Source organism: Macaca fascicularis, chromosome 19 (assembly GCF_037993035.2).
Source record: "Macaca fascicularis isolate 582-1 chromosome 19, T2T-MFA8v1.1".
NCBI classification, from domain to species: domain Eukaryota; kingdom Metazoa; phylum Chordata; class Mammalia; order Primates; family Cercopithecidae; genus Macaca; species Macaca fascicularis.
Genome location: NC_088393.1, coordinates 23,806,029 through 23,832,910, shown reverse-complemented (window position 1 = coordinate 23,832,910; position 26,882 = coordinate 23,806,029). Strand labels below are relative to the sequence as shown.

At 40.8% G+C, this 26,882-nt stretch overlaps 1 protein-coding gene and 2 pseudogenes across 1 annotated transcript; 1 reads left to right on the top strand and 2 right to left on the bottom strand.

Moving 5' to 3' along the window:
• Positions 1-1,106: 1,106 nt before the first annotated feature.
• On the bottom strand, positions 1,107-17,357 carry LOC102124933 (uncharacterized). Its single transcript, XM_045378989.2, is given in 5 exon segments — positions 1,107-1,731; positions 1,734-1,752; positions 1,755-2,932; positions 16,311-16,406; positions 17,234-17,357. Coding segments are annotated over 5 exon segments (1,581 nt in total). The 5' UTR covers positions 17,268-17,357; the 3' UTR covers positions 1,107-1,477.
• A 5,199-nt stretch (positions 17,358-22,556) lies between these two features.
• LOC123570217 (large ribosomal subunit protein uL18-like) lies at positions 22,557-23,302 on the bottom strand (annotated as a pseudogene).
• An 11-nt stretch (positions 23,303-23,313) lies between these two features.
• LOC107128170 (sorting nexin-6 pseudogene) lies at positions 23,314-24,530 on the top strand (annotated as a pseudogene).
• The last annotated feature ends 2,352 nt before the right edge of the window (positions 24,531-26,882 follow it).

Below are 26,882 nucleotides of genomic sequence, written 5' to 3'. Positions count from 1 at the left end.
ATCTTCAATAAATGGCATGGAGAAAATGTTATAGCCACAGGTAGAGTAATAAAATGAGACTATCGTCTCACACCATATATGAAAACCAACTCATAAAACTCATAATAAATTATTATTATTAATACTTGAGACAGAGTCTCACTCTGTCATCCAGGCTGGAGTGCAGTGGCACGATCTCAGCTCACTCCAAACTCTGCCTCCCAGGTTCATGTGATTCTCCTGCCTCAGCCTCCTGAGTAGCTGGGATTACAGGTGGATGCCACCATGCCTGGTTAATTTTTGTATTTTTGGTAGAGATGGGGTTTCATCATGTTGGCAAGGCTGGTCTCGAGCTCCTGACCTAAGGTAATCTGCCTGCCTTGGCCTCCCAGAGTGCTGGGATTACAGTCATGAGCCACCGTGCCTGGCCACTCAAAGTAAATTACTTAAATGTAAGGCCTGAAAACTGGAAACTAGTACAAAAAATAGAGTAAAAGCCCCATAATATTGGTTGGGCAGTGACTTTTAAAATTTAACCTCAAAATCCCAGGGAAGAAAAGGAAAAACAAATGAGTCAGATTACTAAAAATTAAAATGCTGTTGCACAGAACCTGACACAATCAACAAGTCCACTAAAAATTGGAACAAAATATTTGTAAATCGTACGTGTCAAGGGGTTAATATCAAAAATACACAAGAAACTTAAATGACTGCACAACAAACAACAAATAACTATTACAAATGAGCAAGAGGCATAAATATTTTTCAAGAAAGTACATACATATGACCAGCAGATACATTAAGAAATTATCAATGTCAATTATTATTATGGAAATGAAAACCTTGGCCTCCCAAGGTGCTGGAATTACAGGTGTGAGCCACTGTGCCTGGCCTTACATAGACTTAATTTTGGATTAAATTTTTTTCTATTTATTGCATCTGCAAAAATATATTTTAGTATAAACTCTCTGGAGTTTTCTAAGCTGTAGTTTTTGAAAAAAAAATGTTTTTTCCAAATCTATTTCATTTGGAGAGTTTTTCATTAATACAAATTCTCTGTCTAATGTTGAACAAAGTTTGAGCAATGGCTTCAGGGTTTGCCTCTAGTATAAAATGAGTACAATAAGATTGTGATACAAGTAAAGTTACTATAACTCTCTATATTTTAATGTTTGTCTTCAAAATAAATCATCTTCTGAGGTGTAAAGGCTTATGCTTTCTGAAAAATCTTTGAACAGTAATTGCACTTTTAATGATTTTATTAAGTATGAACTCTGATGTTGAGTCGATGTGAGCAGATATTAATAGTGTTTTCACTTTCTTTATATTTATATATTTGTTCTCAAGTATAAATGTTGTCCTGTGCAATAAAATGTGAGCATTGGTTAAAAATTTTGCCACTTTGTTCACACTTGTAGAAGTTTTCTCCAGTATGAATCACCTTACCTACAATTAAATGTGACAACAATATACTGGTTTTGTCACATTCTTCATATTTCTAGAATTTCTCACCAGCATTTCTTCGATGTTTGGAAAAGTTTTAGGTTTTGTAAAAAGCATTGTTACAACTTTCAGGTTTTTAGAGTTTCTCTGTGGTATGAATCATCTTATGTCTGTTAAGAATACAGGATTTGTTAAACGCTTTGCCACAGTCTTAACACTTGTAGGGTTTCTCTCCAGTATGAATTATCTTATGTGTAGTAAGGTGTGAAGACTGGATAAAGGCTATGCCACATTCTTTACATTTGTAGGTTTTTCTCCAGTATGAATTACACCTTATGTTTAGTAAGATTTGAGGACTGGTTAAAAGCTTTGCCATATGCTTCACATTTGTAGGGTTTCTCTTCAGCATGAATTATCTTATATGTAGCAAGGTATAAAGATTGTTTAAAAGCTTTGCCACAGTCTTTACAATTTTATGTATGAATTGTCTTATACCTAGTAAGGTGTGAGAACCGCCTAAAGGCTTTACCACCATCTTTACATTTGTAGATTTTTTTTTCCCGAGAATGAATTATCTTATGTGTAGTGAGGGTTGAGGATTGGTTAAAAGTTTTGCCACATTCTTCACATTCGTAGGGTTTCTCTCCAGCATGAATTCTTTTATGTGTAGTAAGGTTTGAGGACTGGTTGAAAGCTTTGCCACATTCTTCACATTGGTAGGGTTTCTCTCCAGTAGGAATTCTTTCATGTTTAGTAAGGGTTGAGGACTACTTAAAAGCTTTGCCACATTCTTCGCATTTGTATGGTTGCTCTTTAGTATGAATTTTCTTATGTTCAATAAGGTTTGAGGACTGGTTAAATGATTTGTCACATTCTTCACATTTATAGGGTTTCTCTCCAGTATGAATTCTTTTATGTGTAGTAAGGTTTGCAGATTGGTTAAAAGATTTGCCACATTTCTCACATTGGTAGGGTTTTTCTCCAGTATGAATTCTCTTATGTGTGGTAAAATGTGAAAACCAGTTAAAGGCTTTGCCACATTCTTTACATTTGTAGGGTTTTCTCTCAATAATTCTCTTATGTGTAGTACAGTTTGGGGACTCATTAAAGGCGTTGCCACATTCTTCACATTTGTACGGTTTCTCTCCAGTATGAATTTTCTTATGTTGAGCTAAGTGTGAAAGAATGCAAAATAATTTTCCACATTCTTTACATTTGAAAGGTTTCTTTGAAGTATGTCTTATCTTACGTCTGTTTGAATTTGAAAATTTATGAAAGACTTTCACATGTTTGTCACATTGAAATATTTTGCTATGGGTAGTTGTCAAACACTGGTTACATCTATTATAGCCTTTTTTGTGCATCTTAAACTCATCCACACTTTTACAGCCTTTTCTTAACAGTAAATTCTCGTGTCCACATTTTTTATATTGTCTCAGTATGACTTCTTGGAAATAATCTTTTATGCCTTGCTCTGGCCAAAGGTCTTGGGCAATACGGGAACATATAACTGAAAGAAATGAAAATCACAAATTACTCCATGTACTAGACTGAGTATAGTTTATAAACCTAACCTATAAAGTTACACAAACTACATAACAAGGTGGCATAGTAAAATACCACAGGCCCTAATTTCTTCATTAACATATAAATGTAAGAAAAATCCAACGTACATTTGTAAAAAAGTAAGTTGAGTGTGTACGGTGCCCCAGGTGAGCACAATTGCAAAGAGCTATATAGAGGAAAAATAAAGTCTGTTACATTTTACCCAACAGAGCTCTTCCTCCCCTCCATTGTAACATAGTGACTTTAGAAGTAAACTGCCAACTCCTGGTTTCCTTTTTAAAAGACAAGTAAAATACTGGCACATACATCTTTATTTCTGGTTTATAGGGGCTTTTCCAGACACTGGTTTTGAAAGAAACCAGGCACATTCCTCCATATATCTCCCAACTCCCTGAGCCCAGCACAAACACATTCCTCCATATATCTCCCAACTCCCTGAGCCCAGCACAAACACATTCCTCCATATATCTCCCAACTCCCTGAGCCCAGCAAAACACATTCCTCCATATGTCTCTCAACTTTAGAAAAACAACACCTGGGAAATCTCTGATAAGGGCACAGCGGGAACCAATAAAAAATGCTAAATGTATAATGTTAACCAATTGTAATGTTGTAACCAAAAGAATTCCCGTGTTCCCCTGTAACTTTACATATCCTGTTTACATCGGGCTATAAAAAGCAAGCACTCGCATTGTTCAAGGCCCTCTTGTATGCTGTGGAATGGAGGGACCAAGTTCGAACTTGCAGTAAAAGATCCTTGCCGCTTGGCTTTGACTCTGGACTCTGGTGGTCTTCTTTGGGGAACAAACAGTCTGGGCATAACATCTGGGGGCTCGTCCGGAATTCCCCAAGCCCACCAGACCCCTGGTCAACGGATCTACCAGGATTGATCTGCTGATAGGTGAGCCGGCTCGTCTCTGTTTGTCTGTCTGTGTCTGTTCTGAACCTGTGTCTGTAACTCGCGAGGTCTGAAACTAAAGCTGACGCAGTCCTGGCGGATGCGCTATAGGACAGCCAGCGGAGACTGGTGGGAGACGTCCCCTGGCTCTCGTCTGATTTAGATTTTTATCTGAACTGATTCTGACCCGGGCTCCCGGAGCGCGCTTGCAGCTAGAAATTATTAATATGCCAGATTTCCTTTACAGGAATTCTAACCCATATTCTTTTACAGGGAGAGACTACAGATTATTACAGGATGGGTAATACCCAGAGCACTCCCCTATCTCTCCTTATAAGTAATTTCAAGGATGTTAGAGCAAGGGGCCATGATCTTAGTATGGAAATCAGGAAGGGAAAGCTAATTACTCTGTGTCACTCCGAATGGCCTGCCTTTGATGTGGGGTGGCCACCCGAAGGGACGTTCCGACTTCCTGTCATCACTAAAGTCCAAGATTTTCCTACCTGGGCGTGCGGGCCACTTGGATCAAATTCCATATATCCTCATATGGCAGGACCTTGTTGAGAACCCGCCTCCTTGGCTGTCCCCTTTCCAATTAGCCCCCCCGAATCCTGTAAGGCGCTGGTTGCTCGGCCGCTAAAACCCAAGCAACCGACTGCCCCCCCCATCCTGTTCTACCTGATAGCAGGGACCCACTGTCCACAGAACCCCCTCCGTACCCCTCCGGGCCCCAGGCCCCAGCCCCCCGGGCTGAGCCGCAGGAAGGAGCAGGCGGACGGGAGGCAGCTGACGCACCCAGACCCGCTGAAAGTGAAAGTAACTTTGAAGAGCCGGCAGGGCAGACGCGAGGGCGCACTTTGCGGGCTAGCCCCACCCCAGCCGCCTGACTCCACAGTGGCTCTACCCTTTAGGGAAAAAGGACCCCCAGATGACACGGGGATCCCCAGGCTCCAGTATTGGCCATTGTCCACCAGTGATCTGTATAACTGGAAGACTCAGAGTGCTCGGTTCTCAGACTACCCCAAATATTTAATGGCTTTACTGGATAGTGTCATGTTCACCCACCAGCCCACTTGGGATGATTGCCAGCAGCTCCTCCGAATCTTGTTCACAACGGAGGAGCGAGAGAGAATACAGGTAGAAGCTAGAAAGCTGGTCCCGGGGGACGACGGTCAACCAACTGCCAACCCCGACCTCATAAATGCGACTTTTCCTCTGACCAGGCCGGCGTGGGACTACAACACAGCAGAAGGTAGGGGACAGCTACACATTTATTGCCAGACTCTAATGGCGGGTCTCCGGGCAGCTGCTCGCAAGCCCACTAATTTGGCTAAAGTATACTCTATTCTGCAGGGAAAGACAGAAAGCCCAGCCACCTACCTAGAAAGATTAATGGAAGCTTTTAGACAGTACACCCCCATAGACCCAGAGGCTCCAGGAAGTCAGGCAGCTGTCGTAATGTCTTTTGTAAATCAGGCAGCCCCAGACATTAAAAGGAAACTCCAGAAATTAGAAGACTTAGAGGGAAAGCAGATTCAGGACCTCCTTCAGATAGCCCAGCAGGTTTACAATAACAGAGATACTCCAGAAGAAAGGCAATTTAAGGCCACTGAAAAAATGACCAAGGTCCTGGCAGCAGTAGTACAGAAAGAGCATCTACAGCCAGATAACACCCAACCTAGGCGGTCCCCCAGACATGATAATCTGAGCAAAGACCAATGTGCATACTGTAAGGAAGCTGGCCACTGGGTAAGAGACTGCCCCAAAAAGAAACAACGAGGACAGGGACCCCCTAGGTCTACACCCGTACTAGTCACTCAAGACGAAGACTAGGGAAGACAGGGTTTGGACCCCTCCCCGAACCTAGGGTAACTTTGCAAGTAGAGGGGTCCCCAGTCCAGTTCTTGGTCGACACGGGAGCACAGCACTCAGTCCTAGTTAAAACTAAGGGAAAATTATCCTCCAAGTCCTCATGGGTACAAGGGGCCACAGGAATTAAGAGATACCCCTGGACAACACAAAGAACAGTAAACTTCGGAGCCAGGAATGTAACCCATTCCTTCCTGGTCATCCCTGAGAGCCCCTGTCCCCTATTAGGGAGGGACCTGCTAACTAAAATGGGAGCACAGATCCATTTCCTACCCGAGGGGCCCGTCGTGACCAACTCCCAAAATCAGCCCGTGTCCATCCTGACTATAACCCTAGAAGATGAGTACCGGCTCCACCAGGAGCAAGCGGCCCCTGACCAGGACATAGCAACCTGGCTCCAGCCTCCTGGGCAGAAACGGGGGGCTTAGGACTAGCAAAACACCGTCCTGCCTTGTTTGTTGAACTCAAGCCTGGGACAGACACCATTCGGGTATGCCAGTGCCCGATGCCCCTAGAGGCCAAAGAAGGGATTGCACCACATATTCACTGGCTCCTCGACCAAGGAGTCCTTCGCCCATGTCACTCGCCCTGGAATACTCCATTGTTGGCGGTACGAAAACCTAGTAGCGGAGAATACAGACCTGTACAAGACTTGAGAGAAGTCAATAAGAGGGTTATGGACATACATCCAACTGTGCCTAACCCGTACACCCTCCTGAGTACCTTAAACCCTAAACATCAATGGTACACTGTTTTAGATTTGAAAGATGCTTTCTTCAGTTTGCCTTTAGCCCCTCAGAGCCAAAAGCTCTTCGCCTTCGAGTGGACTGACCCTGGGAGGGGCATAAGTGGCCAACTGACATGGACCAGACTGCCGCAGGGATTCAAAAACTCTCCTAGCCTGTTCGATGAAGCCCTCCATGAAGACCTAGGTGAGTACCGATGCAAACACCCTGAAATAACCTTACTACAGTGTGTTGATGATCTCCTGATTGCTGCTGAGACCCAGAAGCTTGTATTCAAGGGACCAAGAGTCTCTTACAAACTCTAGGGAACCTAGGCTACCGAGCCTTGGCAAAGAAAGCTCAAATCTGTAAATCAGAAGTAACATATCTGGGGTACCTGCTAAAAGGAGGGCAGTGCTGGTTAACAGACGCCCGGAAGCAGACTGTCCTGCAGATCCCCAGGCCACAATCCACCCGACAAGTAAGGGAATTCCTGGGGTCGGCAGGATTTTGTAGACTATGGATACCTGGGTTCGCAGAACTGGCTAAACCCTTATATCAGGCAACACGGAGGCAGCAGCCATTTAATTGGACAGAGGAAGCCGAGTCGGCTTTCCAACAGATCAAAACCGCCCTACTCTCTGCGCCTGCATTGGGACTACCTGATGTCACCAAGCCCTTCCACCTATACGTGGACGAGAGCAAGGGTGTCGCCAAGGTGGTAATAACTCAGAACTTAGGCCCCTGGCGGAGGCTGGTTGCCTACCTGTCAAAGAAATTAGACCCAGTGGCTGCTGGGTGGCCCCCTTGTCTCTGAATGATTGTGGCCACGGCCCTGATGGTACAAGATGCTGATAAACTTGTCATGGGTCAAGAATTACAGGTCGTTACCCCACATGCCATCGAGGGTGTACTCAAACAGCCACCTAATCAATGGATAAGTAATGCCCGGCTCACCCACTACCAAGGACTACTACTGAATCCTCTCAGGATAACTTTCCTGCCCCCAACAACCTTAAACCCTGCCTCACTGCTGCCCAACCCGGACCTGGACGCCCCGCTCCATGATTGCACCGAGATAGTAGCTCAGGTGCACAGAGTTTGAGAGGACCTGCAGGACCGCCCACTTCCTGACGCTGACCTAGTCTGGTTCACTGATGGGAGCAGCTTCGTATACCAAGGCCAGAGGTACGCTGGAGCGGCAGTGACTTCAGAGACTGAGGTAATCTGGGTGGAACCCCTGCCCCCGGGAACATCAGCCCAGAAGGCCGAACTGATAGCGCTCACCCAAGCTCTTACCTTAGGGGCAGGGAAGAAACTGACAGTATACACAGACAGCCGATATGCTTTTGCTACGGCGCACATACATGGGGCCATTTACAGGGAGCGAGGGTTACTAACGGCTGAAAGAAAAGAAATAAAGAACAAGCAAGAGATCCTAGCCCTGTTAACAGCCCTGTGGAGACCAGAAAAATTGGCTATTGTACATTGCCCAGGGCATCAGAAACCAACCACTCCAATTGCTCAAGGCAACTTTCTGGCAGACCAAACTGCAAGGAGTGTGGCAAAGGCTCCCAGCCAACTCCTTGCACTCCAGCTCCCTGATCCGGGCCCCCGGGACTTGCCGTATCTCCCTGATTATTCAGAACAAGATCTCCAGTGGATCGACAAACTTCCCCTGAAACAAATCCAGAATGGGTGGTGGACTGATACTAATGACCAAACCATCCTACCAGAAAAATTAGGACACCAAGTGTTAGAACACATCCACCAAACCACCCACCTGGGTGCCCGGTGGATGATAGACCTAATCAGATGCTCCAAGCTCAAAATCAGACATATAGCCGAGACGGCCAGCAGCATCATGACAAGTTGCAAAGTCTGCCAGCTTAACAACGCCTACCCCCAATCCCAGGCTGCAACAGGAACAAGGCTCAGGGGAACCAGGCCCGGTATCTACTGGGAAATAGATTTTACTGAGATAAAGCCAGGAAAATACAGGTATCGGTACTTACTTATCTTTGTAGATACTTTTTCAGGATGGACTGAAGCATTCCCAACCAAAAGGGAAACTGCTCAGGTTGTAGTAAAGAAAATCCTGGAAGATATCCTCCCCAGGTATGGCTTCCCCGTCCAGATAGGGTCAGATAATGGGCCGGCCTTCGTCGCTAAGGTAAGTCAGGATTTGGCTTCCATCCTTGGGGCAAATTGGAAACTACATTGCGCTTACAGACCCCAGAGTTCAGGACAGGTAGAGAGGATGAATCGGACCTTAAAGGAGACCTTAACTAAATTGACTATGGAGACTGGCACTAATTGGGTGGTCCTTCTCCCCTACGCTCTGTTCCAGGCCCGTAATACCCCTTACAGACTGGGTCTTACCCCTTATGAAATCATGTATGGCAGACCCCCACCCTGGTCCCCAGCCTAAAAGATGATCTGCTCAAGTCTGAAACAGAAAATGTCTCTGAACTCTTATTTTCCCTACAAGCCTTGCAGAAAATTCATCAAGAAATCTGGCCCAAGCTGAAGGAACTATATGAGACCGGTCCCCTGCCGACACCCCATCTGTACCAGCCAGGAGACTGGGTCCTGGTTAAGTGACACTGACAAGAGACCCTAGAACCCAGGTGGAAGGGACCACTCCAGGTACTCCTAACCACACCCACCGCCCTGAAGGTAGAAGGCATCACGTCGTGGATCCACTACACCCACATCAAGCCAGTGGACCCAACCTCCGACCTTCTGGGACCAATCACGGCAGCGGCTGAAGCACCGGCCACGTGGATTGTGGACAAAGCTAAGAACAACCCCTTAAAACTCACCCTGCACCGGCAGCATAGCTCACTGCAAACATGCAGTTAGGTAGTCTAACCCTAACGTTAGTCGCTCTAGTGGCTGCTGGGGAAATCACAAAACCAGCTCTTAATCCCTTTGTCTGGAGATTCTGGCTTTATGAAAACCGAACCCACCCGGGGCAACCTCATAAGCCCGGGAAATTATTGGCCAGTGCTGATTGCCCCTCCTCAGGGTGCAATAGCCCAATTCTACTAAATTTTACTAGTTTTCAAATAGCCAAACCTATGGCACCAATAATATGCTTTGAGTTTGATCAGACTAAATACAATTGTAAACACTATTGGTGGCACCAAAATGCCGGCTGTCCTTATAACTATTGTAACATCCATAGATTCCGTTACTGGGGAGAGGTAGAACAGTTAGACCCTAAGTGGGCCTTCCATCGTAGACGGGATGGAGACTTTTAATATACATGGATAGTTAGAGACCCCTGGAACTCCCGCTGGACCATGCCTCAACATGGGGCTGTATACTACTCCCCCTCCTCCACATGGCCTAGTAGTCACCTCTATCTGTGGCGAGGTCTAGTGCAGGTACTGCCTCTGGTCCATGGAAATATCCAACGACAAGAAAACAGACTAACACAAGACTTACGTCCTTTCTCCTGGTTAAAATTATTATAAGAAGGACTAGAACTTGCTAACCTTACAGGACTTCACAGCCTGTCTGGCTGCTTTCTGTGTGCCACTCTAGGGCATACACCGCTAACCGCTGTCCCTCTGCCATGGGGATCCTCTACCTCTGCCCAAGCTAACAACCTCTGAAACCTCTCATATGCCCCTATCCTTAACGTGCCCCTATACCTAAACCCCAGTCAGGAGAAGTTTCCCTACTGTTTCTCAGGAACCAATTCCAGCCTCTGCAGCATCACTGCAATACCCCCTAATATCACCCTAAGGGCTCCGCCGGGCATATTCTTCTGGTGTAATGGAACATTATCTAAGAACCTATCTAGTCCCTCTGTTACCAACCTACTGTGTCTTCCTGTCACATTAGTTCCCCGGTTGACTCTACTAACTGCCAGCAAGTTCCTAGGGTACACCGGTAACTGGACTAGTACTGCTATTCACCCAGTCCCTAGACCGAGACCTGCATGAGCCATATTTCTCCCCCTCATTGCGGGAATCTCCCTCACTGCATCCCTCATTGCGGCCGGACTGGACTGGCGGGGGGAGCCCTAGGTCACACCCTCATAGAAAGCAACAAGTTGTACCAACAATTTGCTGTTGCTATGGAGGAGTCGGCTGAGTCCCTTGCCTCCCTTCAGCGGCAGTTCACGTCCCTAGCTCAGGTAACCTTGCAGAACCGGAGGGCCGTAGACCTACTCACTGCTGAAAAAGGTGGTACATGTATGTTTCTAAAGGAAGACTGTTGTTTCTACAAAAATGAATCAGGGCTTGTAGAGGACCAGGTCCAACAGTTACGCAAGCTAAGCACAGAAGTAAAAAAACGGCAGTTTGCTTCAGCTGCAGACCAATGGTGGAATTCCTCTGTGTTTTCCCTGTTAGCCCCCTTCCTTGGACCCCTGCTAAGTCTACTATTTCTGTTTACCGTAGGACCTTGTGTTGTTAACAGAATTTTACAATTTGTCAGGGAAAGATTTGACACCGTACAGCTCATGGTCCTCAGAGCCCAATACCAACCTGTAAACGCTGAAACAGAATCAGACTTATAAGACCCAAGATTGACTCTAGAAGTACCTAAGAAAAGGGGGGAATGAAAGAAACCAGGAACATTCCTCCATATGTCTCTCAACTTTAGAAAAACAACACCTGGGAAATCTCCGATAAGGGCACAGCGGGAACCAATAAAAAATGCTAAATGTATAATGTTAACCAATTGTAATGTTGTAACCAAAAGAATTCCCTTGTTCCCCTGTAACTTTACATATCCTGTTTACATCGGGCTATAAAAAGCAAGCACTCACATTGTTCGAGGCCCTCTTATATGCTGTGGAATGGAGGGACCAAGTTCGAACTTGCAGTAAAAGATCCTTGCCGCTTGGCTTTGACTCTGGACTCTGGTGGTCTTCTTTGGGGAACAAACGGTCTGGGCATAACAGTTTCTGACTCTTATGACAAAAGGTTCTGAAAGAAATGGTGGTATACTTTAAAATGACAGTATGAGCCTGCTGAGACAAAAACTAAGTTTTACAGCATCAGAGAGACTGTGGTATCACAGAGAACAAATGTAGAAAGTGATTATCAATTTTATTTTTTTTTGTAACAGACTCTTGCTCTGTCACCCAGGCTGGAGTACAGTGGTGCAAACTCAGCTCACTGAAACCTTTGCCTCCTGGGTTCAGGCGATTCTCCTGCCTCAGCCTCCTAAGTAGGTGGGACTACAGGCACATGCCACCATGCCCAGCTAATTTATTGTATTGTTAGTAGAGATGGGATTTCACCATGTTGATCAGGATGGTCTCGATCTCTTGACTTTGTGATTCACCCACCTCAGCCTCCCAAAGTGCTGGGATTACAGACACGAGCCACCACATCTGGCCTACTGATTTTTAAGAAGAAACACAAATAAACTCCTTTAACTAAAAGCAAACACAAAATTTTAGAGAAGACACATTGTAAGAACATGTTTGAGAGACTCCCAGAATGTGTAGCCAAAATGATTGTTTTTAGACTATGACAGGACAGAACTACATTATAAAGACTGTCATGGGTAGGTTTTTTAAATGTCCAAATCTCAATTAAAGATTACAATGTACACAAAACAGGGCAATGTAATTACATCAAAAATATAAAATTTTCAGAAGGAAACCACAGAAAAGATGTACACATTAATTTTAAAAATTGATTAAAAATTGAATATTCAATGAATGAAACAGGAACACAACTACAGAATATCAAAAATGAAGATAAGAACAAAAATACTGAAAAAATTTGAAAATAGAAATTATGGGGGTAAAAAATACAAGAAGAAATAATAACTGAAAAATCCCTCAGTAAGAAAAATAATGTAAACATGAAGAAGCTTACAAACAAACTAGGATACATACAAAGATATTTATAAAAAATACATATATAAGCACAATTTCAAAACTCACAGACAGAGCATTTTGGGAGCTGCAATATAAAACTGATGTGTCATATACAAACATAGTCTTATGATATAACCAGTGAATTGTCAACAAAAATTTTGCAGGCCAGAAAGAAAAACTGTGAGATGTAGTCAAAGTACTGGCAAAAAAAATAGTTTTCAAGTGAGAGTAATACCATCAGCAAATCTGTCCTGAAAAATGAAAAAACGATATTCCAAAATAGCCAAATTCTGAAAAGGTATATTGGCACTGCATGTACTTATAAAACTGCATGAACATATAAAAGATGCTGAAAGCAGTTCCTTAAATGGAAAATAAAAGGATTCAAGAAAACACCAAATAATCAAATAAAAATAAATTACTTTTTGAGAAAAATATGCACATACATAAAAAAAGGATTTTGTAGCATTATCATAATGGTGCAGAAAACATTTTAAATTATTCTCTAAAATCTGAAAGATAAAAGCATAGCAATTATTATAAACATCTGTTAATGAATATACCACATAAAAAGATATATATATTTTCTTTTTGAGACAGATTCTCGCTCTGTCATCCAGGCTGGAGTGCAGTGGCACTATTTCGACTTACTGCAAGCTCCACCTCCCGGGGTTCACACCATTCTCCCGCTTCAGACAAGATGGAAGTACGCAAATATTAATCAAATGAGAGCAGAAGAGGCCAAAATAATATTATACAAGCTACATCTTAAGTCAAAAACTGTCATATTTTATAAAATGTACTTGAAGTCAAAACTCTAAAGTGACAAAATAAGACCTTAAAAAATTATAGATTTATTCACTGGGAGCCTATGACACACTTGTATATACACGTATGTTTCTGTGTGTGTGTGTTTGTTTCTGTGTGTGTGTGTGTGTATACATATATTTCACATTAGGGCTCCAAACATATAAAGCAAATATTGACAGAAATACATAGAGAGCAATATAATTATAGTATATTTTAATATTGCACTTTCTGTAATAAAAATAAAACAAGACAGAATATTAGTAAGAAAACAGACAACTTGGAGGGAGTATAAAACAATTATTCCTAACAAAGGTATAGAGGGCACCCCTCAACAACCTTAGGATACACACTTTTATCAATAGCTCATAGAACACTTTCCTTGATAGACAACTTCCTAGGCCAAAAAAAAATTTACCACACTTTTTAAAACTAAAATTTTATAAATTACTTTATATGACCAAAATGGAATGAGACTATAAATAATAAGAGAAAAAAACGAAAAAATTCACAAATATATATAAAAATTAAACAACACACTCTTGAGCGTGCTCTCGTGGAAAGGCTGAAATAGTTAATATTGTAAATATGTCCATCCTGCTCAATGTAATCTACAGATTTAATACAATGTTTTTCAAATTTCTCATTGCATTTTTGAACAGCAACCCCTCAATTATGTAGAATCTCAACAGACAATAAAGTACTTAGCAATCTTCAAAAAAAAGAAAAAAAGGGAACAATGTTGGAGGCTTTATAGTTTCTGATTTAAACACACATCAAAAAGTTACAGAATTAAACCAATTGCCGGGCACGGTGGCTCACACCTGTAATCCCAGCACTTTGGGAGGCTGAGGCGGGTGGATTGCTTGAGCCCTGGAGTTCAAGACCAGCGTGGGCAACATGGTGAAACCCTGTCTCTACTAAAAACACAAGCTGGGCATGGTGGCAGGTGCCTGTAATCCCAGCTACTCAGGAAACCATCCAAAACTCTTCCCAGCCAAGGACTGGAAGAGGTCCTGCCTTTTCAGAGGCCTGGAGAAAGACACTCATTTATAGCCACGCAGACAAGACTGCAGACCTTGGTCCTTACTGTCTGCCCTGAAGCACTTCCATGACTCAGTTCCAGTTCTTTGAGTCACAGTTCATGGCCAGTTCTACCTACATGGAAACCCATACAGAGACTTGGAGAAATCCTTTCTGGTACCCAGTGAAAACCATTTTCATCTACATTTTGATATAAAGTCCACCATATATGTATAACCAACTGCAGAAACCTGCCCTAGTGTTTACCCTATAGAGTGAAGTCCTAAAGGATATTCACTCTGCCAAAAATATAATGGGAATTACAACTACCCAAGCCCCTTGTAACAAGTCAACTAAAGTTGGACCCTAGTGAAGACCCAGCAGCCTTGTGACCAAGCTACAACCCCTCTCCACTGCAAGCCCAGAGGGCATTCTATCACTCTGGGCACCCAACAAAATAATATCTTTACATCCTAAAGCCAGTTTATAAAAACTTGAGGAGGTGTTTGCTTCTTAAAATTCACAGAGACCAATGCAAAACCATATTGTGCCCATTCTCAATGCTTCTACTTAAACATAGCACTGAAGGTATGTGGCAGAAAAATTAGTCAAAATAAAGTTTTAAAGTCACTGAAATTGAAGACAAGTAAGAAGTTGCTGTTTATAGAGCATTTGACTTTATATATAAAAAACCATAAACAGTACATTAAAACCTGATTAAAGTTATAATTACACTCAATAAATTAGCAAATAGAAAATTAACATACAAGTATACATTATGGTTCCAAACACTTAAAACAAACTATCTGATAAAATATAGAAAGAAAGCAATCTTATTAACAATAGCACTAAAATAAATTTCTGAGAACAAATTTAATCAAGGAACTAAAAAATATTTTAAATGAAAGATATATCAATTAAAAAAATTAGAGAAGACACAAATAAATTTAAAAATATTTTGTCTATTAATTGAAAAAATAAATATTGCTAAAGTGTCTTATTTTTTATTTTTACTTTTTGACAAGAGCCTTGCTCTCTTACCCAGGATCAAGTGCAGTGGCACAGTCTTGGCTCACTGCCATCTACGTTTCCTGGATTCAAGCAAATCTCCTGTCTCAGCATCCCAAGTAGCTTGGATTACAGGCGCCTGTCACAACGTCTGGCTAACTTTTTGTAGTTTTAGTAGAGATAGGGTTTCACTATGTTGGCCAGGCTGGCCTCGAACTCCTGACCTCATGATCCGCCCGCCTTGGCCTCCCAAAGTGTTGGGATTACAGGTGTGAGCCACCGTGCCCAGGCTAAAGTGCCTTTCATCTAAGGTGTCTCTAGATTCAATAAACTCCCATCAGAATTCCAGTTATTTAAGGTAATAGAAAATACGATTTTAAAATTTACATAAAACTACAATAAACTTTGAATAGCTAAAGCAATCTTGAAAGAAAAAAAAATAGCAAGAGGACATCATACTGTATAATTTCAAACTATATTTCAAAACTATAGTAATAAAACAGCATGGAATGTGTAGAAAATTAGCAATAAATAAATAACAAATGAAACAGAAACCACTACTCTCACATATTTCAGCCATAATGCAAAAAGAGAACTTAAAAAATAGTTTAATTAGCTGGGTGTCATGGTGCATGCCTGTAATCCCAGCTACTCAGGAGCCTGAGGCAGGAGAATCACATGAATCTGGGAGGCAGAGGTTGCAGTGAGCCGAGATCACACCATTGTGCTCCGGCCCTGGCAATAGTGTGAGACTCCGTCTCAAAAATAAATAAATAAATAAAATAAAAATAGTTTGACATAAAGTTTCTCAAAATTATGCAAATATCTGTGTATTTCCAGAAACAATGGAAAAGCAGTCAGATTGTGTAGTCTATTATATGCCATGAAATGGACTTTGGCTCTCACTGTAAACTTCAAGTAAGATTACCAAAGGGAAAGAAGAATTTTTAGAGATTTAATAAAGATAAAGCAAAAGATGCTTCTATGTGAGAGGAAAAAAAATTTTTTTTAAAGCAATATAAAAAGAAACAGAAACAATTTCCTTAGTAAAACAGCTTCCCAAATTATTTTTAAAACTGTTTTTTTTTTTTTAACTATAGATCTCTTATCAGTCTTGTCTATTGTATTTACTCTCACCTACCTGGGGGTTTGGCTACCATATCATGTGTCTTCACATTCCAAGGCTCTTTTTCTTGCTCCAGACAGGGGATCAGGTCTCGCTTTGAGACAGCAATACCTGTTTTATGAAAAATAACATGAATTTTGCTCATATTCTCCAATTACCAACTTAGTAATGCTCTCAGTAAAGATAATGTAATGGAATATTCTAGTAAATTAACCCCAAAATAATAATTTATAACAAATTTCTAAATATATTGGGCACAGTGGCTTATGCCTTTAATCCCAGCACTTTGGGAGGCTGAGGCAGGCATATCAGAGCGAGGTCAGGAGTTCGAGACCAGCCTGTCCAACATAGTGAAACCCTGTCTCTACTAAAAATACAAAAAAATGAGCCAAGTGTGGTGGCACATGCCTGTAGTCCCAGCTACTCAGGAGGCCGAGGCAGGAGAATCACTTGAACCCAGGGGGCAGAGGTTGCAGTGAGCTGAGACTGTGCCATTGTGCTTCAGCCTGGATGACAGAGACTCTGTCTCCAAAAAAATTAAAAAATTAAAAAAATAAAGAAAAATTGCTAAATATTTAAAAATATTTTAATTTTATAGGTTCTTAATTTAACTACCTTGTACTAATTCAAAAATTGGTGGTGGTAATGAAATTTTAAGATGTGGGCAATAATAAGTTGCAACTAAATTTCTAAAATTAACCCTAATCTAGAGTGAAGGAAACAAATCAGCTCAGGAAAGTGGAAAGTAAAGGTCAAAATAAAACATTTTGAAATTCTATTCTACATAGAAAAATCCTGAAGATAAAAAAACAAAAAAACAAAAAAAACAAAAAAACAAAACAAAACCAAACACCCGGGATCTGAAAGCATAACATTTTTACAAAAATAAACGAAACTTATAAGGTATATTAGCAATTGTGTATTAAGGTTATCCTCACCCAGGAAGACCAGGTTTCTGTAGTTATCTAACATCACATGTCTATATAAATTCCACTGTTCAGTGTCTAGACATTGCCACTCCTCCAGAGAAAATTCTATGGCCACATCTCTAAATGTCAACGCTCCCTGAAACACAGAAACAGACACACATATTTACCAAGTGGCCATGGGCAGAATTTTAAATTTGACTCAAGGTGAAATAAGAGTAAAGATAACTAGGTCTTACTTATAGGGGTGACTGAAATTATCTAATAACTTTCAACACAGAAATATTCTCTCATGTATACTCTAACTCTGAGAAAAGAGAGTGGCATAAGATCCAAAATATCAGTGTATATATGATACTTTTCCAGATGATGAAGTAGGACATGAACAGTAACATGTACATTTTTGAGTGCTATATTTACATCATACAGAAAGAGTTGTGTAAACTTTTCAGATGGAAAATTCATACTGAGTTAGAAGGTACTGCACAAATGTTAATGTGTACAATAAACTGAAGATCTTGTAAATGCAGTCTGTGACAGAAGGTCTGGAATAAAGCCTGAGTTTCTGGATCTTGGTGCGGTAGCTCATGCCTGTAATCCCAGCACTTTGGGAGGCTGAGGCAGGCGGATCACCTGAGGTCGGGAGTTCGGGACCAGCCTGACCAACATGGAGAAACCCCGTCTCTACTAAAAACACAAAATTAGCCAGGCATGGTGGCACATGCCTGTAATTCCAGGTACTTGGGAAGGCTGAGGCAGGCGAATCGCTTGAATCTGGGAAGCAGAGGTTGTGGTGAGCCAAGATTGTGCCCTTGTACTACAGCCTGGGCAACAAGAGCAAAACTCTGTCTGAAAAACAAACAAACAAAAAAACCAAGATCACCGGTGATGCCAATATTTATGGCCTAAGAAGGCTATTTTGTCAAATTGGAGTAATTGGAAGAGTCTGTGGTCTTTTTTTTCCAGTTTTTCTGGCCTGTAACAAAGATTAGAGCTTTCATTTTCCAAAGGCAGATAAAGACAAAGAAAACATGAGAAAGAAGGGCAGCTGCCAGATTAAATGTGATGCTTTCTGCACATCAGCTGCATAAAGAAACTTACTAATGAAGAGAGAAATAATTAACTCCATATTGAAGAAATCTGTCAGAGAGCTTCATTAATCAACTGAGTTATTAATATCAACTGGACTAAGACAATTTTTATGATGTGTAGATGCACACAGGACACAGCATCACTGTTGTAATATTGGCCCTCCAAAAGTAAATTATAGCCTGAATTTAACTATAAAGAAACATCAGTTTTATGCAAAGTTCAAAATACAGATGTCTCCCATGTTCTATAATTGTGAATAGTTAATAGTTATTTTAAATAGTCTTTCTTTAGCACCCTGGAGAACAAGTATCTCCTAATAATTTTTTTCAGAACTTACTGGGTAACAAATGTCATCCTGTTTAAATAAGCATTTTCTTAATCCTTTTCTACACAGAGCTGATGGAGAACAGAGACAGAAGCTCAACATTACATGGTCTTTATTTTTATGAAGAACCCCAGCTTTTCCCCAATAGGAATCTTGAGCATCCACACTGTCCCATGTTCAACAGCCACAAAGGGAACATTTTTAATGATGCAGATTATAAATTCAAGGTGAGAATACTGCATGGCATATAAGAAACCATGAAGTACAGAATGTAGAGAAGGCTCTGGTACATAGGAAAGAAATATTTTTCAGAGATCCTTGACAATTATAAGAATTTTAAAATGTAGTTACAACAAACTCATTTAAGAGGAAAAGTACAAGTAGAGAATTAAAGTTTTGCAAGTACTAAAGGCATGGCATTCTAGCAGGCAGAATGGACACAACTCTTACTCCAAGGCATGTTTAGCTGAAAAAAAATCCATTTTTTATCTTCTCCTCTTTCTCTGGAATTTCTTCTCAGATGAGATTTTGAAAAAAATTACATCTGCATCTGGAGAATATGCCTTGAAAGATGTAAGCACCACATCTTTACCTGCTACCACCACACTCATAGGCAGGACCAATACAGAAAAATTCTACCCATTTCTGTCCTTTATAACAGAAGAGATTCAGGAACAAGCTGCTCCACAGATGTAAAAATATAAGTTTCTCCTTTCCTGTCCTCAGGTGTCCTCCCCTGCCACAGACGCCAGCAATTTCTGCTACAGTAATAAAAATGTGGGCCACACTGCCCGGTTCCTAAGAAACCCAAATGGAACAGGTTCTGGGATCACCCGTTAATGCAAAGGTGAGAATTAATTATCATAAATGTATCTTGAACCCTCATATTTGATTCTGGCCTCAACTTAGAGTCACATGATTCTAATTAGAAGCCTGGGCTTATAACCATTTAAGCATTGCCTCTCCAACTTTAACAAGATTACAAATCACTTGGTAATTTTGGCCCCATTCTATGAAATGTGATTCTGCAGGTTTTGAAAGGGTACATGAATGGGTGTTATAAACAAGTTTCCTATCAATGCTAATGTTTCTTCACCTGGGGTCATTATTAGCATTAGTTAGAGCAAGTAGGCACAGCACCAAGTTCCTTACACTCAGCACTCTTGTGACAACACAAATACTTTTGGTATAAATAAGGACAACCAATCTCCACCTTAAAGTATTATAATCTTTGCTGGCTTTTTTTAAGTTTACAGAAGAAACAAAGCAACAATGTTTTTTGTTGGTTTTTTTGTTTTTGAATTTAGAAAGCAACAATGTTTAAGTCTGCGTTTAGAAAACAACATGTACACATATAGTAATGCAATGTTTATTATTCAAGTACTGCATGCTCAATAAGATGCTGCAGGGCACTGTGATAGCACATTACAGAATTTAATCTTAATAACACCCTGTGTATTGATACTAAGTGTTCAATAATCCCCAGTATTTAGAAAAATGACCCAGATGTTTTTTCTGTTTCTCTGTCATTGACCATTTTTTAAAATGTGTAGAATAAAAGCTAAACATAAACAGATGAGAGGAATAGAGAAATGAAGAGTTTAATATAACTTACAGGAAATTTTATTGTGTTTATATTTACTTCTTGTGGCTTGGGGAGCAACTACTAGCTCTGCAGGAATGGAAAACAAGTTGCTAAATAAAATGTCTCTGCAAGCACTGGTTTTAATAATTTTAAAAAGACTCTAAAATCCATGCTTTATATTTCTCATGTATTGCTTTTCTGTTTCAGAAAATTGTGAGCACCAGCTCTAAAAGTGGAACAGGATTCATCACCCAAAACTGATCTTTTCTAATCAGTTCTGTGAGGGGAGACTCCAGGGTAGGGCCAGACCTAAATAAGACCTTCAAAAGGAGTGAATCTGAACAGGACTGGGACAGGGAGTGGACCCTAGCTAGAATTTGGTTCTCTATGCCAATGTGGGTATTTCCAGTTTTGTTTTTCCTAAGCTTACCTAAGATAAATTTGTATCTCAGAGTTTGTGTAATTTAAACCTTTTATAGCCACTTTCCTGTCAATTTCATATCATATACTAATAAGCCATTTAAACAAATATTTAAGGTTTCCTAGGATAATTTTATTAAAAGATGAATATGTGTTTTTAGTAAGGTAAAAGAAATACAAATAATAATAACAACTCTTCTGTTCAGAAATAGTCTTTCAGGTAAAAACACCAAAAGTCACAACAATATAAAGAACATGGCCAAAATAAAGCCCAAGTTTTTGCACACATTTATTTACCTACTATATGATGCATAATTCAACCTTTTATTCAGTTGCTAGTTTTATTAGTCTGTTCTCATACTGTTGATAAAGACATACTGGAGACTGGGAAGAGAAAGAGATTTAATGAACTTACAGTTCTATGTGGCTGGGGAGGCCTCACAATCGTGGCAAAAGGCAAGGAGAAGCAAGTCACATTTTACATGGACAGCGGGAGGCAAAGAGAGAGCTTGTGCAGGAAAACTCCCATTTTTACAACCATCATATATTCTGAAATTCATTCACTATCACGAGAACAGTGCAGGGAAGACCCACTCCCATAATTGAATCATCTCCCACCATGTTTTCACCATGACTTGTGAGAATGACAATTCAAGATGAGATTTGGGTGGGACACAGCCAAACCATGTCATTCCACCCCGGCCCCTCCCAAATCTAATGTCTTTGCATTGCAAAACCAATCATACCTTCCCAACAGTACCCCAAAGTCTTAACTCATTTCAGCATCGACTCAAAAGTCCACAGTTCAATATCTTATCTGAAACAAGGTACGTCCCTTCTGCCTATGAGCCTGTAAAATTAAAAGCAAGTTAGTTACTTCCCTGATATAATGAGGGTACAAGCATTGGGTAAATACAGTCATTCCATAGGGGAGAAATTGGCCAAAACAAAGGGGCTACTGGCCCCATGCAATCCAAAATCAAGCAAGACCGTCAAATCTTAAAGCTCCAAAATGATCTCCTCTGACTTGATGTTCTGCATTGAGTCATGCTGATGCAAAAGGTGGGTTCCCATCGTCTTGAGCAGCTTCACCCCTGTGGCTCTGCAGGGTACAGACTCTCTCCTGGCTGCCTTCATGAACTTGTCTATGGCTTCTCCAGGCACCTGGTGCAAGATGTCAGTGGATCTACCATTCTGGAATCTGGAGGACAATGGCCCTCTTCTCAAAGCTCCACAAGGCAGTGCCCCAGTAAGGACTCTGTGTGGGGGCTCCAACCCCACATTTTTTCTGTACTGTCCTAGCAGATGTTCATTCATGAGGGCTTCACCCCTGCAGCAACCTTCTGCCTGGACATCCATTCCATATATCTCTGAAATCTAGGTGGAGGATGCCAAACCTCAATTCTTGACTTCCATGAACCCGCAGTCTCAACACCATATAAAAGATGCCAAGGCTTGGGGCTTCCACTCTCTGAAGCAACAGCCTGAGCTCTACCTTGGCCCCTTTTAGCCATGACTGAAGTGGCTGGAATACAGGGTACCAAGTCCCTAGGCTTCACAGAGCAGGGAAGCCCTGGACCTGACCCATAAAGCCATCTTTTTCTTTTAGGCCTCTGGGCCTGTGATGGAGGGGCCTGTGGAGAAGATCTCTGTCATGACCTGGAGACATTTTTCCCACAGCTGGCTAATATTTCTCCTCCAAAAAATGAGCTTTTCTATTCTATTGCATTGTCAGGCTGCAAATTTTCCAAACTTTAATGCTCTGTTTCCATTTTGAAACTGAATGCCTTTAAGAGAACCCAAGTAATCTCTTGAATGTTTTGCTGCTTATAAATTTAATTTTTCTTTTTAAATGTTGCTGTCAATAAGTTTATTTTCTTCATCTGAAAAAGCCTCATTAAAAATTGTTTGGTTTAGTTCTCAGAAGCCCACTCATAAGCTCTGAGGAAGCTTGCCTTCTTTTGAGTTACTTGACCTTTCTTCTGAGCAACGGACATTTTGGGACGGTTCCACTTCTTTTTAACTTTTTTCCTGGGCTTCTTCTCATAGACTGGATTCTCTCACATAGCAGCAAGAGTTTTCTTATCTATCTCCTTCATGTCTGGAGTTATGCTTTTGTTTATGTATTGCAAGAACAATTTCCTGTAAGCATCTTCATCTTCCTTCACTAAGTAGTGCATGTAATCTGCAACATCTGGCCTATGATGTGCTTCTGGTGTACTACTGCATTAAATCCCTTGCTTTCAGAATCATAACTAGGGAACTGTTTGGTACTGTGAAGGATAAACAAGCCTCCATCTACTGCTCTCTTCAGGAACAAAAACTTTATTGCCAGTGGTAGTTCTGGGAAGGCCTACATCCAAATAGTAGGTAAAGGCACTTCGCTGACCATCAGTGCTTTCCACATTGTATTCATTGCCAGTCATCTCCACTTGGCCTTCACAGATCTTGTCCATGTCATAGGTCACAGATCTTGACCTATTGAGGAGTCTGTAGGCCAGCAGCAGGCCAGTACAATACGCTGCAGTGTAATTGGTTAGGCCAACCTTCACATCACATTTTGGGAGTTTACATGCATATGCTGTGCATACTATCATGTCCTATTCTATATGGATGTACGTAATCTGACAATATCTCTGTTTGTTACACAAACTATCATCCTGGGGAGCAGCCATGATGGAAGACCTGGATGATGGCCCTGACTTCCTCTCGGGAAGAGAACTGTGGACTTAAAGCAATAAATGTAGATCTTCAAAGTGATCCTCCTCTGCAGGTGGACATCTCTGATGCTCTTAGTGAGTGGGATAAAGTAAAATTCACTGTTCACACAAAAAGTTTATTGCCAAATTTTAAACAAAATGAGTTTTCTATTGTTCAGCAACACAAGCAATTTATCTGGCGTCACGATTCCTTTGTTATAAATGAAGACTATGCAGGTTACATCATTTCACCAGCACCACCAAGACCTGATTTTGATGCTTCAAGGGAAAAAGTACAGAAGCTTGCAGAAGAAGGGTCAATGACAAAGGAAGAATTCACAAAGATGAAACAGGAACTGGAAGCTGAATATTTGGGAATATTCAAGAAGACAGTTGCGATCCATGAAGTGTTCCTATATCATGTGACAGCACATCCTATTTTGAGAAAATATTTAAATTTCCATGTCTTCTTGCAATATAATCAAGATTTTAGTGTGCGAGGACAAATAAAAAGAGAAACTTGAAGATTTCTTTAAAAACATGGTTAAATCAGCAGATGGAGTAATTGTTTCAGGAGTAAAGGATGTAGATAATTTCTTTGAACATGAACGAACATTTCTTTTAGAATATCATAATTGAGTTAAGGATGCATCTGTTAACTCTGGTAGAATGACGATCCCACAAAAGTGCTGTAGATGATTACAATAGAATTGGTTCTTCATTATATGCTTTAGGAACTTAGGATTCTACAGATATATGAAAGTTTCTTCTCAAAGTTTCAGAAATGTTTGATGAAACAAGAAAAATAGAAGCGTGAGTGTCCGCTGATGAGGCCCTCGAACTTTCTGACCCTTAAAAATATTACTTAAGAGACACTCAAGCTGCTAAGGATCCCTGTATTGAAGGTCTAGGTCACTAGTGGATTATGAAAATGCTAATAAAGCACTGGATAAAGCAAGAGCAAAAAATAAAGATGTTCTGCTGGCTAAAACTTTCTAACAATTATGTAGTCAGAAATTTGAAAAAAAAAATCTCAGTCTGCAAAACAAGAACTTATAGATTTTAAGACAAGAAGCGTGGCTGCATTCAGAAAAAATTACTGGAACTGGCAGAGTTAGAACTGAATCATGCAAAAGGTAACTACAGTTGCTGCCAAACTGCCTGGCAGTGCTAAACAGAGACACATAAGCCACATTCTGCCTTCCTGTTGAAAAGGGCTGTCCTCCTTCAGATTTTATTTTTGTCTTCTTAATGATGTTAAGCATTTATGCTCCCTGGGAACAAATAAAAAACAGCTGACAAAATGGACCTACTCTTTTTCTGAGAAAAATGGAGCAACGCCATGTACAGACGATGTCAGTCTGTGTGCTGTAATGCCAAACTGTGTTCCCCAAGACAGTGGTCCATTATTGTGCACTCATCATACTCAGAAGTCCAAATTTTATTCTTCTTTAAAGTAGCCTCTATAACTGCATTTATTTTATAAATAGTATTCCTTATGGATGCCAATCTTATTTACCTTTAAATAATTTCTGAAGTTTAACCTTTTCAGAATGCATTGTTCAAACAAGATAAAGATTTCCTTTATTGAATTTTTTAAAATTTTGTTTTAAAGAAGCATTATATACCACCTTAGTTCATTCATGTATTCTCAAATGTTTCAAAGATGGCTAGGTAATTGTGAGAGGGTTCTCAGTTACCCTAGGTTGACTGCCCAATGATAAACCAGGCAGAAGAGACAGGCTGATTCTAAATAAAAAATGGAACTGCTCTAGTGGAGCTCCAGAACCTGGATCACCTGTCCTGATTCTAGCTCTTGAGTAACAGGAAGGACAAGAATACTCTACTCAAGTCTTGCATTTTACTGGTAGGTGTAGCTGTGGTTATGGCTCTGGATACTTTCTGGCCTTGATCTTTCACTCCTAAGATGCTTCTTTACATTTACAGATTTGGCCATCAGATTCTATTTACTCTCGGAACCTCTCACAGAATGTAGAACATGTAGCAGGTCACCGAACTAGATATGAAGAGCTCAAAAAGCCACACTCTCAAAGGGAGGCTTCAAGATGTCTGTGTTGACATTTCACAATGCAGAAAATGCCTCCAGTTAGTTTTCTGTACATTTTCAATCCAAAGTCTTGGCCTGTCTTGTAAATCCCAGGCAGAGGACAGAACTTATGTGCAGATTCTGGGTGGGATTAACCTCACTCTGCATTTTTGGGTGTTACAGCAAGTAAAGTACAATTGAAAGAGAGGTCCCCTCACAGAAGCTGCTCTTCTAGATAACAGTTTACAGAAATGGAAAAACAGATGACATAACATGAATATAAGTAGACAGTTTATTTGGACCAAACTTGAGGATTTTAACCTGGGAACAAAGATTCTAGTTGTCTGAAATCTATACAGGTACAAGTGAATTTGTGGCTGGGGTGATGGCTTACACCTGTAATCCCAGCACTTTGGGAGGCTGAGGCAGGTGGATCACTTGAGGTCACAAGTTCATAACCAGCCTGGTCAATGTGGTGAAATTCTGGTAATTCTAGACAGTGTTTGTGAAATAATAAAATAAAAACTTTCTCTAGCCCCAGAGAAACTCCACAATGATAGAACAGAAAGTATACTGTTTTATTACAAAATTAAACCAGAATAGGACATGCATCACAGTGAATCTGCTTAAGAGATTGGAAAGACAGAGAGAGAATCACCATAACTAGTCCAAAAGTAGAAGAATTTACAGCACGATGTCATGTATCCTAAATTCACTGGTAATTAGGGAGGCCATCCATGTATGCTAATTGGTTATGCAATAACAAAATAAACTTTTACATTTTCACGACAGGAGGTAATTTTGAAACTTGAAGCCAGGACCCTGCTGATAAGACAGGCTCTCACTCTCCTACTGAAATTGTTGAATAGGGTGTTATGGTTTTGGCTATATGCATTTTAAAGCAATGGCTCTTTACTCCCCGAGGACTGGGTTCGAGCACACTGCTTGCGTTCTCCTGATGGCCAGGGTCCTCTCTTTACGCCTACCAACTTCCACTGAGACACAGTCCATAACACAGAGCTCAAAGCTGCTAGCTCACATCTTACATGAACCCCAATGCCACAGCAGCATTCTAGTCTCACATCAGAGAGTGAAGCTTGGGCTGCAGGGAGAAGAGCCTGCAAGGCTCCTTCACAATTTACTCTCAGAAGAACTGCACCTTCACAGTAATGGGAATGGGAGCAGTATTTCAGCCTCAGTTTCTATTTATAATGGTGACATAAAAAAAAAAAATACTGCTAGATTTCCAGCATGAATCCAGATAGAGATAGCTCCAAGAATTCTCCGTGTGACAACCCATCTCATTCATAGAGACCATGGGATACTAACAGGGCTTCTGAAACAGACACCCAAAGCACTGGAGAGAAAAACAGCTCTCAATCTGAGCAAGATTATATTGAAAGAAAAAATAAGTTAAAGGCATCTTCAAGAAAAAACTCAGATTAGATGTAAGACTAACAAACTTGGTCAGAAGATAGTCCCCCAAAAGGAAT